This window comes from Enhydra lutris, unplaced genomic scaffold (genome assembly GCF_002288905.1).
Source record: "Enhydra lutris kenyoni isolate GAN:26980312 unplaced genomic scaffold, ASM228890v2 scaffoldscaffold111, whole genome shotgun sequence".
Lineage (NCBI taxonomy): Eukaryota > Metazoa > Chordata > Mammalia > Carnivora > Mustelidae > Enhydra > Enhydra lutris.
In genome coordinates, this window is record NW_019154195.1 from 812,564 (window position 1) to 825,257 (window position 12,694).

General features: G+C 61.6%; 2 protein-coding genes across 2 annotated transcripts in view; both read right to left on the bottom strand.

The window, feature by feature from the left end:
• Positions 1-3,856, bottom strand: part of LOC111139574 (family with sequence similarity 71 member E2) — a 4,765-nt gene extending 909 nt beyond the window's left edge. Inside the window, 9 exon segments of the mRNA XM_022491893.1 lie at positions 228-1,563; positions 1,837-1,913; positions 1,995-2,047; positions 2,137-2,237; positions 2,327-2,391; positions 2,552-2,576; positions 2,963-3,221; positions 3,357-3,511; positions 3,707-3,856. Coding sequence (XP_022347601.1) covers positions 228-1,563; positions 1,837-1,913; positions 1,995-2,047; positions 2,137-2,237; positions 2,327-2,391; positions 2,552-2,576; positions 2,963-3,221; positions 3,357-3,511; positions 3,707-3,856 — 2,221 coding nt within the window.
• A 2,466-nt stretch (positions 3,857-6,322) lies between these two features.
• On the bottom strand, positions 6,323-9,152 carry LOC111139584 (interleukin 11). Its single transcript, XM_022491913.1, has 5 exons — positions 9,146-9,152; positions 7,796-7,968; positions 7,513-7,599; positions 7,232-7,393; positions 6,323-6,493 (listed from the first exon to the last, which is right to left on the bottom strand). Exons 1-5 carry the CDS (start codon positions 9,150-9,152, stop codon positions 6,323-6,325), a joined length of 600 nt encoding a protein of 199 aa, XP_022347621.1.
• Positions 9,153-12,694: the final 3,542 nt, after the last annotated feature.

Genomic DNA, 12,694 nt, shown 5'->3' on the forward strand with positions numbered 1-12,694 from the left:
TGCCAGGGTCCCCTCCATTGATGGTGCCCAGGAGCCCACTGGGGACTGCTCCCTAACTGCCACTGGTTTCCTCTCTGGAGAGGGCGCCCAAGAGCCCAACTGCTCCCTAACCACCGCAGCTTTCCTCTCTGACAAGGGCACCCAGGGACCCAATGGGGACTGCTTCCTAGCTGCCACTGGTTTCCTCTCTGGCAAGGGTGCAGAACAGGGACTGAAGGGCCCTGTGCCCTCTGCTGACATAGATGCCTGGGGAGCCGAGAGCCAGGAGGGCAGGCCGACTGCAGCTTGTCTCTGGGGGGGCTCCTTGCAGTTGGCCATGATCATCATCTTGGCAAGCGTGAGGCCTTCTACCGAGAAGGGCCTGCTCTGCTCCTCTGGACCTCCCTCGATGGCCAGCTCCTGGGTCTTGAGCCACCTCTGCTGCTCTCCCCTCTCCTTGGATTTGAAGCCAGGCATGTCCAGGGATATCTTCTCCTTCTTTCTATGGACCTTGTCCTCCAGCAAGCCCCAGCCCTTCAGACCATCCAGGGTGATCTCCCGGGCTTTGCTGATCACGACTTCCTCTGACTGCTTCTTCGTGGTGGTGAAAGGCAGCTCCATGGATGTCTTCTGGGTCCTTGTCTCCAGTACGTCCATCTCCTGGGTGCCCACGAACAACATGGGCTGGGGTGCCCCTTCCTGCTTCCTTCTCTCAGCCGCATCCCTTCTAGGACCTATCTCGGGCCCCAGGCCAAAATCAGCCCTCTCCGGGGTCATCTTGTACCGACTAGGTGAGGTCACAGCCTTCTGGGATGGGGTAGGGATGAACAAAGATTTCTTCCTTTGGAGAGTGGGGGACACAGCCTTTGGGGGAAGAGCCAGGGTGGGTGGGGACTTCTGAGACAGGGAAGGTACGGCTGGAGGCTTCTGAGGAGTAGCCAACATGGGTGGGGGCTTCCGAGATGGGGCAGGTATGGCTTGGGCCTTCCGAGAAACAGCCGAGGCAGCTGGGGGCTTCCGGGATGCACCGTGAGCTGGTGGGGCCTTCGGGGAGGTGGTCGCTACAGGTGTCGCCTTCCGAGACGGGCCCCGTGCTGCTGGGACCTTCTGAGGGGCACCAGGCGCAGTGGGGACCTTCTGAGGGGCACCAGGCACAGTGGGGACCCTCCGGGATGGGCCAGGGGCAGCCGAGGTCTTCTGGGATGGGGCGCGCACTGCCGAGACCTTCTTGGACTGGTCAAGGATGAATGGAACCCTCGAAGAGGTGGCCCGGGTAGATGGGGACTTCTGGGAGCGCGATGGCCGCGGCCTCTGCCCGGCCTTTCCCTTGTGCTTCTGGCCAGAGGGCAAAGCATGAGGGAAGTAGAAGGCTGGAGGGCCAGGCGCAGGGCTGAAGGAGGAAGAAGATAAGGTGCTGGTATCCGGGTCCATCAGGTCTTCAACATCCTGCTGCCACAGGTAGGCGTCCAAGCAGTCATAGGAGCCCACCAGGGAATGCTCCTGGCTGTCCTCCGAGATGCACCGGACAGGGGTCTCCACTAAGCCTCCGAGGACTGTGCCCACCTCCGAGTCAGATGAGTGACCCTGGAGACGGGCCGAGAAACGGGAAGGATGATCAGGACCAGAGAAAGCTTGAGACCCAGGACCCAGGAGACCAGAGCCTCAGCCCCTCCTCCTCTCTCAGACCCAGGATTCCAGACCACAGCTCCTCCTCCCTCAGACCCAGGTATCCAGGCCCCCAGTCCCTCCTCCCCACTCAGACCCAGGTGTCCAAACTCCCAGCCCCTCCTCCCCACTCAGACCCAGGAGTCCAGACCCCAGCCCCAACCAAGAGTTGGGCCCCCAGTATATAGCTGCCTTGGAAGAGGACTGTGTGTGGTTGATGGTGTTGGAAATGATGCTGAAGATGGTACGGATGGTAATGCTGGGCTTCTCTGGATGGAAAGAAAGTAATCTGAGTTTTCAGCCGAAGGACCAGAACTTTGGGAATCCACACATGTGGGGGGTGTGCTCACCAGAAACCTGGATTTTTGTCTGAGATGTGTCCAAGTAGAGTTTGGGTTGGGACCTGTAGGACCACATGGTGTGACTGACGGCATCTGCACCGGGTCCTCAGCCTTCCCCTGCCTCCCCCCAGGAGCCAGACCCCCAGCCTACTTTTCTGTAGGTTTCTTCTTGGCTTGAGCATGCTCCGCACGTGACCAGATGAGAGGCACAGAATCGCCCACGGCCTGAGACTTGAATCTGCGCTTGAGGGTCTGACAGTGGGAGGAGGGATGGGGGGCAGTGAGGGAGCCCAGTACCCCTGCCCCATCCCTCCACGGCCAAGCCTGCCCAGCATGCTCACCTTGGTCTTCTTCTGTCTCTGAGATGCCATCAGCTTGTAAGGAAATGTGGGCTTGGCAATCATGACTGCAGAGGAGGGGATGCTTTGAGTCAGGGTCCCGGGAAGGGAGGACACAGGGAGACGCGCGGGGGGCTTGGCCAGGGAAGAAGGGGAAGGTCAGACCACGCCTGGTGCAGAAGATGCTGAGAAGCAGGGGAGAGCCTGATGGACACTGAGCCTGCTCACCTGAATGTTTGGACTGGGGCCGGGCCTGTGGACAAGAAGGGGGACAGTGAGGAGGGGTGGCCTCCTCCTGGTTTCCACATTTCCCTTACCTACTCAGCCCAAGACTCCAGGACCCCAGCCCATCCCTCTCCCAGGACTCAGGGATCCTGTCCTCTGCTCCTGCAAACCCTGGAATCTAGGCCCCCAGCCTCCTCCTCCCTAAACCAGGAGTCCATCTCCCAGCCCCTCCTCCCTCAGACCCAGGAGTCGACACACAGCCCCTCCTCCCTCAGATCCGGGAGTGCAGCTCCCAGGCCCTCCTCTGTCATCCAGGCACCCGGCCTCATTTCTTGGGGTTCTGGGTTGCAGGCTGTTGGACTTGGTTCTGAGATCTAGAACCACAGCTGCCCCAGGGTGGGGGGCAGTGCCCACCTGGAGGCGCCAGGTGGAGGCAGGAGGTACCACATGGGCCAGGCCCATGGTTGGTGTGCTCAGGGTCCTGGGGGCCCAGGTTGTGGCCGGCTCGTGGAGCAGGTTGATGAGACGGATCCAGCGGTCAAACAGGAAGCCAAGCTCATTATCAGGGGCATCCAGCTCCAGGTAGTAGTAGCGGCCTGTGACCAGGCGTAGCTTCAGGCGCCAGGCAGACAGGTCGTGCACGTAGAGGTGGGCCAGGTCCAGCGGGAGCATCCTGGGGGCGGAGGAGCAGGAGATGCCGATGGCAGAGCAGGAGATGGGACAGAGCAGGAGCAGATGGGGGGATGGAGGCACCCGATGAGGATCAGGCGGGAGCACTGCCTGGGGCTGCTGGGGGGGATGGAGGCACCTGGTGAGGACGAGGTTGGAGCACTCCTTGCCCTCTCCGCGCTCAGCGATCAGCAAGATGTCTGGCAGTACCAGGCCTGGCAGGGAGGCAGCCACACCCATGGTCAGACGGTTGGTTCTGTGGTGCACGTACACGGGGGCCCCTCGATTGTTTACCTGGGGGGCCAGGGAGAGGGGCTGGAACCACTCCTTTCTCCAGCGGTCCTCCGGCACCCCCGGCCCAAGCCCCTGGCCACCGGAGCCCGCCCCCACCCCTGCCTCATGCCTGCCTGGGTTCAAATCCCCCAGCCCAGGGGGGTCTCCAATCCCCTCCTACCCCTCTCCGCCCCCAGGGTGCAGGAAGCTGGGGACCTGAACAAAGTTACTCTCGAACATTGGCAGCGGACGGAGGGGCAGGTACTCGCCCTTCTGGAGGGTCTTCTGCAGCTCGCCCAGAGTGGGGACCCATTTTGAGGGTCCCTGGAGTGGCTGCATGCGCTTGATGTTGCGAAACCGGTTCATGGTGGCGGGAGAAAAGGTGGGTCACCACAGATACATGGTCAGGGAGCCAGGCACCTGGGCACATGGCCAGCCCAGTGTCCCCCAGCTCACCCGTTCTGGCCCTTTGGGCTTCACAGGTGCGGGAGCTCAGCGGTTCCAGAAGGTGGAGCTTCCCCAGGGCTTGGCCATGGCCCTGCAGAGGGGGGGTGGTCAGCCCTGGCTTGGGGGAGGAGCCTTCTGGTGGGGGGGCTTTGTGACCTCATCAGACACCTACGTGTAGGACTCTTGCTGGGAACTCTCTGGGGGGCACGGATGGGTTCCTGTCTCCAGGATGTGGCTTAGGGCCTGTGGCTCAGAAGCCCCCAGTCCAGACCCAAACTAGTGAAAACACAGGACCCTTGTGGGGGGCTCCGGAGCCGGGGGGTGGGGGAACTGCTCTCTTGGATATTGTAAATGGATAATTAACTAAAGAGTTTCTGACTCTTAAGAAGGGAGGCCCGAGTACAGCCCCAACTCACCACTGACCTTTCTCTAGGACCTTGAGTAAGACTCATACCCACACTGGGCCTCGGTTTCCCCATTTGTAACCGATTTGTGTCTCGGTTATAAAGAAAGGGAGGGACGTGCGCTTTGGAAGGAGCCAGACTTCTGGCAGAATCACAGTCGTCTCTCCCTAGCTATGTGACCTTGAACAACATCCAAACACCCCCTCCAGCCTCACCTTCCCTCACCGGTCAAGTGGGTCATGATGCCTCATTCAGGGGGTCATGTAAGTAAAGCCCCACACTTCAGGCACGGCCCAGAGCAGGCACTCAGTGAGCCGTGATTCCTGACTCCTTCTGAGGGCTTATTTGGGGGGGGAAGGTGTCAACTGGTATTCTTTCACTCTAAAAAGTGTTTATTTATTTTATTTAAATATGTCATGCAAAATACATGGTCATTGTGGAAATTCTGGATAATACAGACAGGCACAAATAAAAACAAGTCACTCAGAACTCCAGTCCACCTTCCACCCTGAGGGGACCCTGGTCAAAATTTGGGTGTATTTCCTTCTAGGATTTTTTAAAGATTTTATTTGAGAGAGAGAGTGAGCACGAGAGTGGGGTGCGAGGCAGAGGGAGAAGCAGACTCCCCACTGAGCAGGGAGCCCGATGCAGGACCTCGATCCTGGGACTTTGGGATCATGACCCGGGCTGAAGGCAGATGCTTAATCGGGTAAGCCACCCCGGCACCCCTATTATTATTATTTTTAAAGATTTTATTTATTTATTTGACAGACAGAGATCACAAGTAGGCAGAGAGGCAGGAAGAGAGAGAGGAGGAAGCAGGCTGAGCTGAGCAGAGAGCCCGATGCGGGACTCAATCCCAGGATCCTGGGATCATGACCTGAGCCGAAGGCAGAGGCTTTAACCCACTGAGCCACCCAGGCGCCCCCTTATTATTATTTTTAAAGTAAAGTGTATGCCCAGTGTATGGCTGGAACTCGCAACCCCAAGATCTAGAGTCACACACTCTACTGACTCAGCCAGGTTCTAGGACTTTTAAAAACATCTGTATATCCATCCATCCATCCATCCATCCATCCACCCATTCAAACACAAAATGCAAATCACGCCGTGGTTAGTAGCCAGCTTTCTCTGGTCTTAAAGCAGCCCCCGGAGCACCCCCTCGGAATGCTGACGGCACCCCATCAGACAGACGGGTGTAATTTATTAAACCATCCCTCACGGCTGGACATCTAGGCGGTTTCTGGTTTGCTGTTGTGAACATCGCCGTAACGAACGACATCAAACTTGCAGCTTTGTCACATACAAGTACTGTAGGGCACAGGACGGCCTTCTGGAGCCCTCCATTAAAGATTCATTGAGTGCCTACAAAGTGCAGTCTCAGACCCTGCCTCTCAGGGCTCAGGGTCCCTGGGGACCAACGATCTCCCCTCTGCTGTCCTGCCCACTGAGGGTCCGTGCCTCCCTCTACTCCACGGACCCCAGCGTCCAGCCCCCAACCTTCAGCCCTCAGAGAAATCACCTCTAAGTGGATGTGTATGACACATTTAATTCCCCCTTCTCCGTCTTACAAAGGTTTCTCACATTTTTGTACAAAAACCCAAGCCTCCTTTCCCTTTCCCTCCCCACCCCAACCCAAAAAGTAATTGTTTAATAAATAATATATGCTCCTGCCCAGTCCCAGGGGGCTAGGGGACAGGGAAACCCTGCAGCCAGACTTAAAAGATTCAAGAATCTAGGACTCCAGTTCCCAGCCCCTTTGGTCCCCAAGACTACCTGCCTCCCACCCCCCCCCCCTTAAATAAATAAGTATAAATAAGGCACAGAAACCCCCCTACTCTGCCCAGGTCTCCTGGAGGGACCGTCTTGAATTAAGGGGAGAGAAGGAGGGGGTGTTTTCCTGCTGCCGTGCCCCCAGTCCCCAAATAAATAAATAAATAAGATGTGGCATCGAAGGACGTTGGTGGTTCCCGGTGGCGGGTCACAGCCGAGTCTTCAGCAGCAGCAAGCCCCGCACAGCCCAGTCAAGGGTCAGGCGCAGCCCCCCAAGAATAGCATGGGCTGCCCTGATGCCTCCCCAGGCGGAGGCCGGGGGCGCTAGTGGGGGAGCTGGTGGGTCTGGGGGCGCCTGGGGTAAGGCCAGGCGGGACATCTGTTGGGAGAGGACAGAGGGTTAGCAATAGGCCCAGGGTGCAGTGGGGGTTTTGGGAAGGGGTGTTTGGAGCCTCTACTAACTGGGGGGAGGGGGGGTTGGGAAGCCCAGGCTGCCCGCTTCCGGAGCTTCTCTGGCCTGTGGCATGGGCTTTCTGGGCGGGCAGTTCTCAGCATGTTGGGTGCAGAAAATGAAAACTGGGGCCGAAAGGTGGGGGTGTCAGAGCCAAGTCCAGGGGCTTGGGGGACAGGTCTATAGAGTCAGGACTGGGATCCTGATGCTAGGCAAGGGCTGGGGGCTCAAGTCTGGAGTCGGGTCCAAGATCTTGGGGCTGGGGTCTTAGATGTGGGATCTCTCCAATCCAAGCTGAGAGACTCATGGGTGAGGGCTAGGCCCTCAGAAGTGGGACCTGGAATTTGGGGTCAGGCCCAGGAACTGGTATTTGAAGTTTTCTGAGCTCAGGGTCCTGGGTCTAGGATTTTAGTAGTCAGGTCTTAAGGGCTCATGACCAGTGTCTGAGGTCTTAGGGACACAGAGCTCAAGGTTCGAGGCCTCAGGGTCTAGGCTCTTGAAGTTTAGAGATGGTAGACCCAGGGTCTCCAGGCTGTCTTTGGGTCAGGGTCTGGGGGGTCTTGGGGCCACAGGATTTGAAGGTCTCAGAGCAGGTCTCACAGCAGGCCCAGAGTCTAGGGTTGGGCTTCAAGCCTAGGTGTCAGGTCTGGGGGCTGGGGGTCCTACCAGGAGCTGCAGCTGGCGCAGCAGGCGGTCCAGCCGGGCCTGCAGGGCACCGAGCTCCGGCTCCAGGGTCCGCAAGGAAGGGCCCCCAGCTCGGCGCAGCCACTGCACGTGGCGCAGGTAGGAGAACAGGTCCGCCCGCAGCCGTGTCAGCACACCTGGGAGCTAGGACACAGGGCATGGGGGGCATCAGGAACACATGCCACCAGCCTGCTCTGTCCCCCAGTCCCCCTCCACACTCAGATCTCACCTATCCCCCCCACCCGCCTTTCCCCTTCCCTTACCTGCAGGGCTCCCAGCGCCCCTGCACTCATGGCCAAGGTGGGAAGAGAGTCCAGGTTGTGGTCTCCGTCGGCTGGAAATTTGTCCCTCTGTGGGGGCAAAGAAGCCTTGAGGGGGACCCTGCCCAGCTCCAAGGGTCCCTCCATCCTCCAGATAGGCTCCAAACTCCTCTCCCCCATCCCCCCCCGCCCCCCCCCCCCCCCCCCGTTTCTGCCACCGTGGTAGCCCAGAAGCCCTCCCCACTCCTGGTCCTGGTCCCAGCCCGTCCCTTCCAGTCTCTCCTACCAGCTGGGCGGCAAGCTGCCTAGTGTCCGCCAGGAGGGAACGGGTCAGGAGGACGGCGCTGTCCAGCTCAGCCCGAGGGTCTGGGGAGGCCCGTGGGGGGCCAGGAGGCGGCCCGGGGGCAGCAGCTCTATCTGGCCACAGGCTCAGGGCGACCAGGACCAGGCAGCAAACACCTGGGGGCGGGAAGAAGCAGAGAGCTCAGACCGGACTGGTGGGTCTGAGGGAGGAGGGACTGGGGGTCCTGAGTCCCAGGGTGGAGCGCCCAGGGCAGGTCGCAGGGCTGGGGCGGGCTTCCCTCTCCCTCTCCGGCTCTGGCTGCCCCGCCCGTCGGAGCAGACGCGGCCCGGGGCGGGTAGACTGGCCGGGCGTCTCCCGTCCGCCCCCGGACGCCGGAATCTGGGCCCCGGGGCGGGGCATGAAGGGGGGAGGCACAGGCCAGAACCTGCCCCCTCCCCGGGCCTCGGAGCCCGAGCCGGACTGAGAGCAGAGGCAGGAGACCAGGACAGAAACCCGGAGGCCCAGACCCCTCCCCAGGGGGACATCCCCACCCCCTGGTGGACCGCGGAAGGCCGGGCCGCGGAGCCGGCGATGCCCCCGGAGCACACCTGGGCGGAGAGAGGCAGAGGCGCGGGCGCAGCGGGGCCGCGGGAGGCGCAGAGGGACCTGGCGGCGGCGCGCGGCTCGGGGGCTCGGGCCCGCTGGCTCCTGGGCAGCCCATCCCCCAGCTGCCCCGCCCACCCCCGCGTCCGCCAGCCAATCAGCGCCCCCCGGGCCGCCCCGCTCCCGCATCACACCCCCAGCCCGCCCCCCGGCCCTCCCCGGCCGCCGTCTGTCCGTCGGTCCGCATCTGTCTGGCTCTCCCGTTCCTGTCTGCACCACTGTCTCTCTCTCTCTCCTCCCCGTGGCTGGGGTCGGTGTTCTGGACTTGGCGCTCACCTCCTGGAGGCTCTCTGCCTCAGTTTCCCTCCCGGAACCTCTCTGTCGGGATTCCTGGGCGTCTGCGTCTCTCTGTCCCCGCTGACTCCCTGGGGTCCCCGGGCCCTCGAGGATCCCCTCCCGGCATCGGTCTCTGTCTGTCTGGGGTCTCCATCTCTCTGGCGCTGCCCTGTGCATCTCTCCGCGTCTCAGCTTCGTCCTCTCGTCTCTCTGCCCCCCTCATCTCCGGGGGCCGCCTGCTTTCTCGGAATCTCCTTTCCTCTCCCATCTCTGCCCACCCCCCATGGCTCCCTCACTCTCCTCTGTCTCTTTCTACCCCATTCAGCTGCGCCTGTCTGCTCCCCACCCTCCTTGCCACTGGCCCTCCCTCCTCCCTTCCTGTCCCCCCCACCCCATGAACTTGAACCAACTTACTGTTCATGTCCCCACAGGGCAGGGGTTCCCCAGGGCAGGGAGCAGGGAGCTGGGGGCCTTTAACCCTTCCCTGTCCGCTGCCGGGGGGGAGCCCTGGGGGTCAGCTGGGCCTCGGCCTGGGGAGGGGAGGCATGTGCGTGTGAGCAGCGAGGGCCGTGGCAGTGAGGGAGTGTGTACGCCTGGGGGGTTATATAGGGGGCCAGGGCGGTTGGGCGGGGGGCAGGCGGCAGGGGAGGGCGGCCTGACACATCCTGACTCACCCTCCCTGCCTGCCTTTTCCATTCAGAGGGAGCCGGCTGCCTCGCAGGGCTCAGGCTGCCTTGCTCAGAGGAGGGCAAGGAAGGAAAAGTTGGAAAAGTTGAAGAGAGAAAGGGGGGGGTGGTCGGAGAGGGGCTGGTGAGGTCATTGGCGTCCCCTCCCTCCACCTCCTCCTCCGGGCCGCCACAGGGGCAGACACAGTGGCTCAAGAGCGGGGGGCGGGGGGGGGGGGGGGCGGGGGGGTTGCTGGGGGTCTGGGTTGGCTGGACCAGGACCATCAGAGAGGTAGGGAGGCTGGGGAGAGAGGGACAAGGAAAGCCGAGGACAGAGCCACAAGACGCAGCCCTGGGGAGATGGATGTGCAAGGCAGAGCCATTCAAAGGGACAGAGAGAGCGAGAGGGATGGAGAGTGTGAGACCCAAGCGAGGACACAGAGAATATGGGGACACTGAGGCAGAGGTGGAGTCTGAAAGGCAGAGATAGACAGTGACCCACGGAGAGATGCGGGACATCAAGCAGGTCCACTGCAGGAGCAGAGAGATCCACACAGAGACCCCAGGAGGAAAAGGGACAGCAAGTTGTGGGTTTAGAGAGAGGGGAGGCAGGCAGCAGGAGAAGCACACCGGGGACACAGTTGCAGAGGCCCCAAGAGACAGGCAGGGAGCCAGAGGCCCTCAGAGGAGGTGCTGGGCACTGGGACAGAGAGGAGCAGAGTCTCTGGGAGACAGGCAGGGACGTGAAGGTGGGGAGAGAAGTAGAGCTGAGGGAGAGAGAGAGAGAGAGCGAGCGAGCGAGCATGAGACACCCAGACGAGGTGCGATCTTGGGCCTCAGTTTCCTTATCTGTGAAATGGGGATAACCGAGCACCCATCCCCCTGCTGCCCCCCCCCCCCATGCCTGGTAAGGATGAATTCACTCGTGTAGAGGTATAGGACACACAATCAGCTGTCAGTAAACACGAAGCATCGCAGTTCTCTTCCTCGATTTTTATTAACACATGCCCGGAGGCCCAGAGAAAGATGCAGCCTCTAGGAGGGCTGGGGATGGCAAGTGAGCCGGCAAGGTAATGAGGGTGACAGACACAAGGAGAGAGTGGCTCAGCCAGGGAGTGGAGATGGGGACAGGGCAGAGATGGCAATGAGCGGAGGCACCGGAGCAGCGGAGGGGGGAGGATGGACAGGACAGCCCTGGGAGCATAGGCGCCCTGATGAGTGCCGGGGACAGAGGCAGAGCCAGTGAGGGACTGGGTCTAGGGCCCCATCCCCAGGAGCATCCCCCCTTCCCAGCGAAGGACCTGGTGGGAGTGAGAAGGCAAAACGACAAGGTCCCCCTGCAGGCCCCCTCCTGGCTCTTGGAACTGTGCTGAGCTGGTAGGGGTCTCTGGGGATGAATGGCAGCTAGAGTCCTCCCCCTCCCATCCCCCACCACGTGGGGTGGGGGACGAGGGCTCACGTCCCCAGGGAGGTGAGGTCACAGCCCCCCCATGGTGGGACATGACCTCATTGCCTCAGGTAAGAACTCTCTCTGCGGGTCTGTCACGGCCACCCCTTCCAGGGCCCCCCGGGGGCCCTCCCCAGCCCCTGCTCCCACAGGGACCCAGGCCTCTGACCACTGGGTCTCCGCCCCTCAGGGGGCCTGTTTCCGGCTGAGTCAGTGTGGGGGGCCCGAGGCTGCGTCAGTGAGGGGAGAACTGACGTAGCCCCCCCCCCCCAGACCGGCGGGGCCAGCCAAGGTGACTCAGGCCACCAGCCTGGGGGATGGACTGGCCTGAGGGGATAGGGACTGGGCCTGGGGCCAGTCTGAGAGCAACAATAGGGATCCTGCACTGGCAGCCCCTTCCACCTACTAGGAACCAGGAGTGCTACCCCAGACCCTCTTCTTCAACCCAGGATCCTGGGCCCCCAGCCCCCTCCTCCCTCCGAACCAGATGGCAGGTGTCCAGGCCTTAAACCCTGGTTCCCAGGTGGAGAAAAAGGTGTTTCCATTCTGCCATTTGGAAAATGCTCTATGGGAAAGGTCAGGAGTCTGAGGCTGGGTCAGCGTACCTGGCTGGTGCCAGTCCCCCCCACCCCATCGTGCCTTGGCCTGCACCCTGAGGCTGTGGGGTCGTCTTTCCCCTAATTCCAGCTTCCTGGCTGTAGGAGGCTGAGGGAGATGGGGTGGGTAACGCAGGTGGTCAGGGGGATTCCTCAGCATCCTGGGTCTTCCCCAGGGTGGGGAGGGGGGGCGCCCGGGCTCCTCCTTTTGCAAGGAGAGCAAGAGGGCACAGGGTGCCCCCACTGACAGGCAGGATTGGGGAATCACAAAAAAGTGACGACACCGACACATACACACAGAGGCTGTAATGCAGACACCCAGGGTGAGCAAAAGACCAAGTTGTGAAACACTAGGATACACAGATACAAGCAGCCTTAAGGAAACCCGCTCAGAGGCTCAGAGACAAGGACCGGGGAGACATAGTGCCAAAGGCTCTGCGCGGAGGGTCCCGCATGTGAGGGAAGATGCCACTGGAATATGAGTGGGGAGCTGGGGGTCCTTTCTCCTGTGCTGGCCCTGGGTGAGGTAGGGCTGGCTGGTGTGAGGTCAGCAGGTCCGAGGCTGTGTGTGTCCGTCTGTCTATCCCTGGGGGGTCCTGTCTGGCCTCTGGGGGGTGACGGGGCAGGCAGGCCGCAGAAGCAACCCAAACCTGTCATTAGCGGTGAGGGCCGTGACGGCGGGGGCCCCCCCAGTCCCAAGCGGCGGTCCAGGGCCCGGCAGCCCCGCCCCCCACCCCCTCCTTGATCCCTGAGGAATCCCGGGAATTGCGAAGTGGGTCCAGATGATGTTGACACAGGAAATGGTCATCAGCTGCTGGCCTCAGCCCCACAACCCCTATGACCCCCCACCCCCGGCCCCCTGCTGAGCCCCCTCTAACCTGTGTCATCTCTGACGGAGGCAGCCCAGGGCCACTCAGCTCCCACCAGGATGTTTACAAAAGATGCACAGACCAGGAGTCAGCCTCACAGGGCTTCCTGAGAAATGGGGTCTGGACTCCTGGACAGCTGCCCTCAGACCTGGTCCCTGGCCTTCTGCCTCAGACCCAAGAGTCAGGCCCCCAGCCCCTCCTCCCTCAGACCCAGGAGTCCAGCCCCCTCCTCCTTCAGACCCAGGAGTCTAGGCCCCCAGTCCCCTCCTCCCTCAGACCCAGGAGTCCAGGCCCCCAGCCTCCTCCTCCCTCAGACCCAGGAGTCCAGCCCCCTCCTCCTTCAGACCCAGGAGTCTAGGCCCCCAGTCCCCTCCTCCCTCAGACCC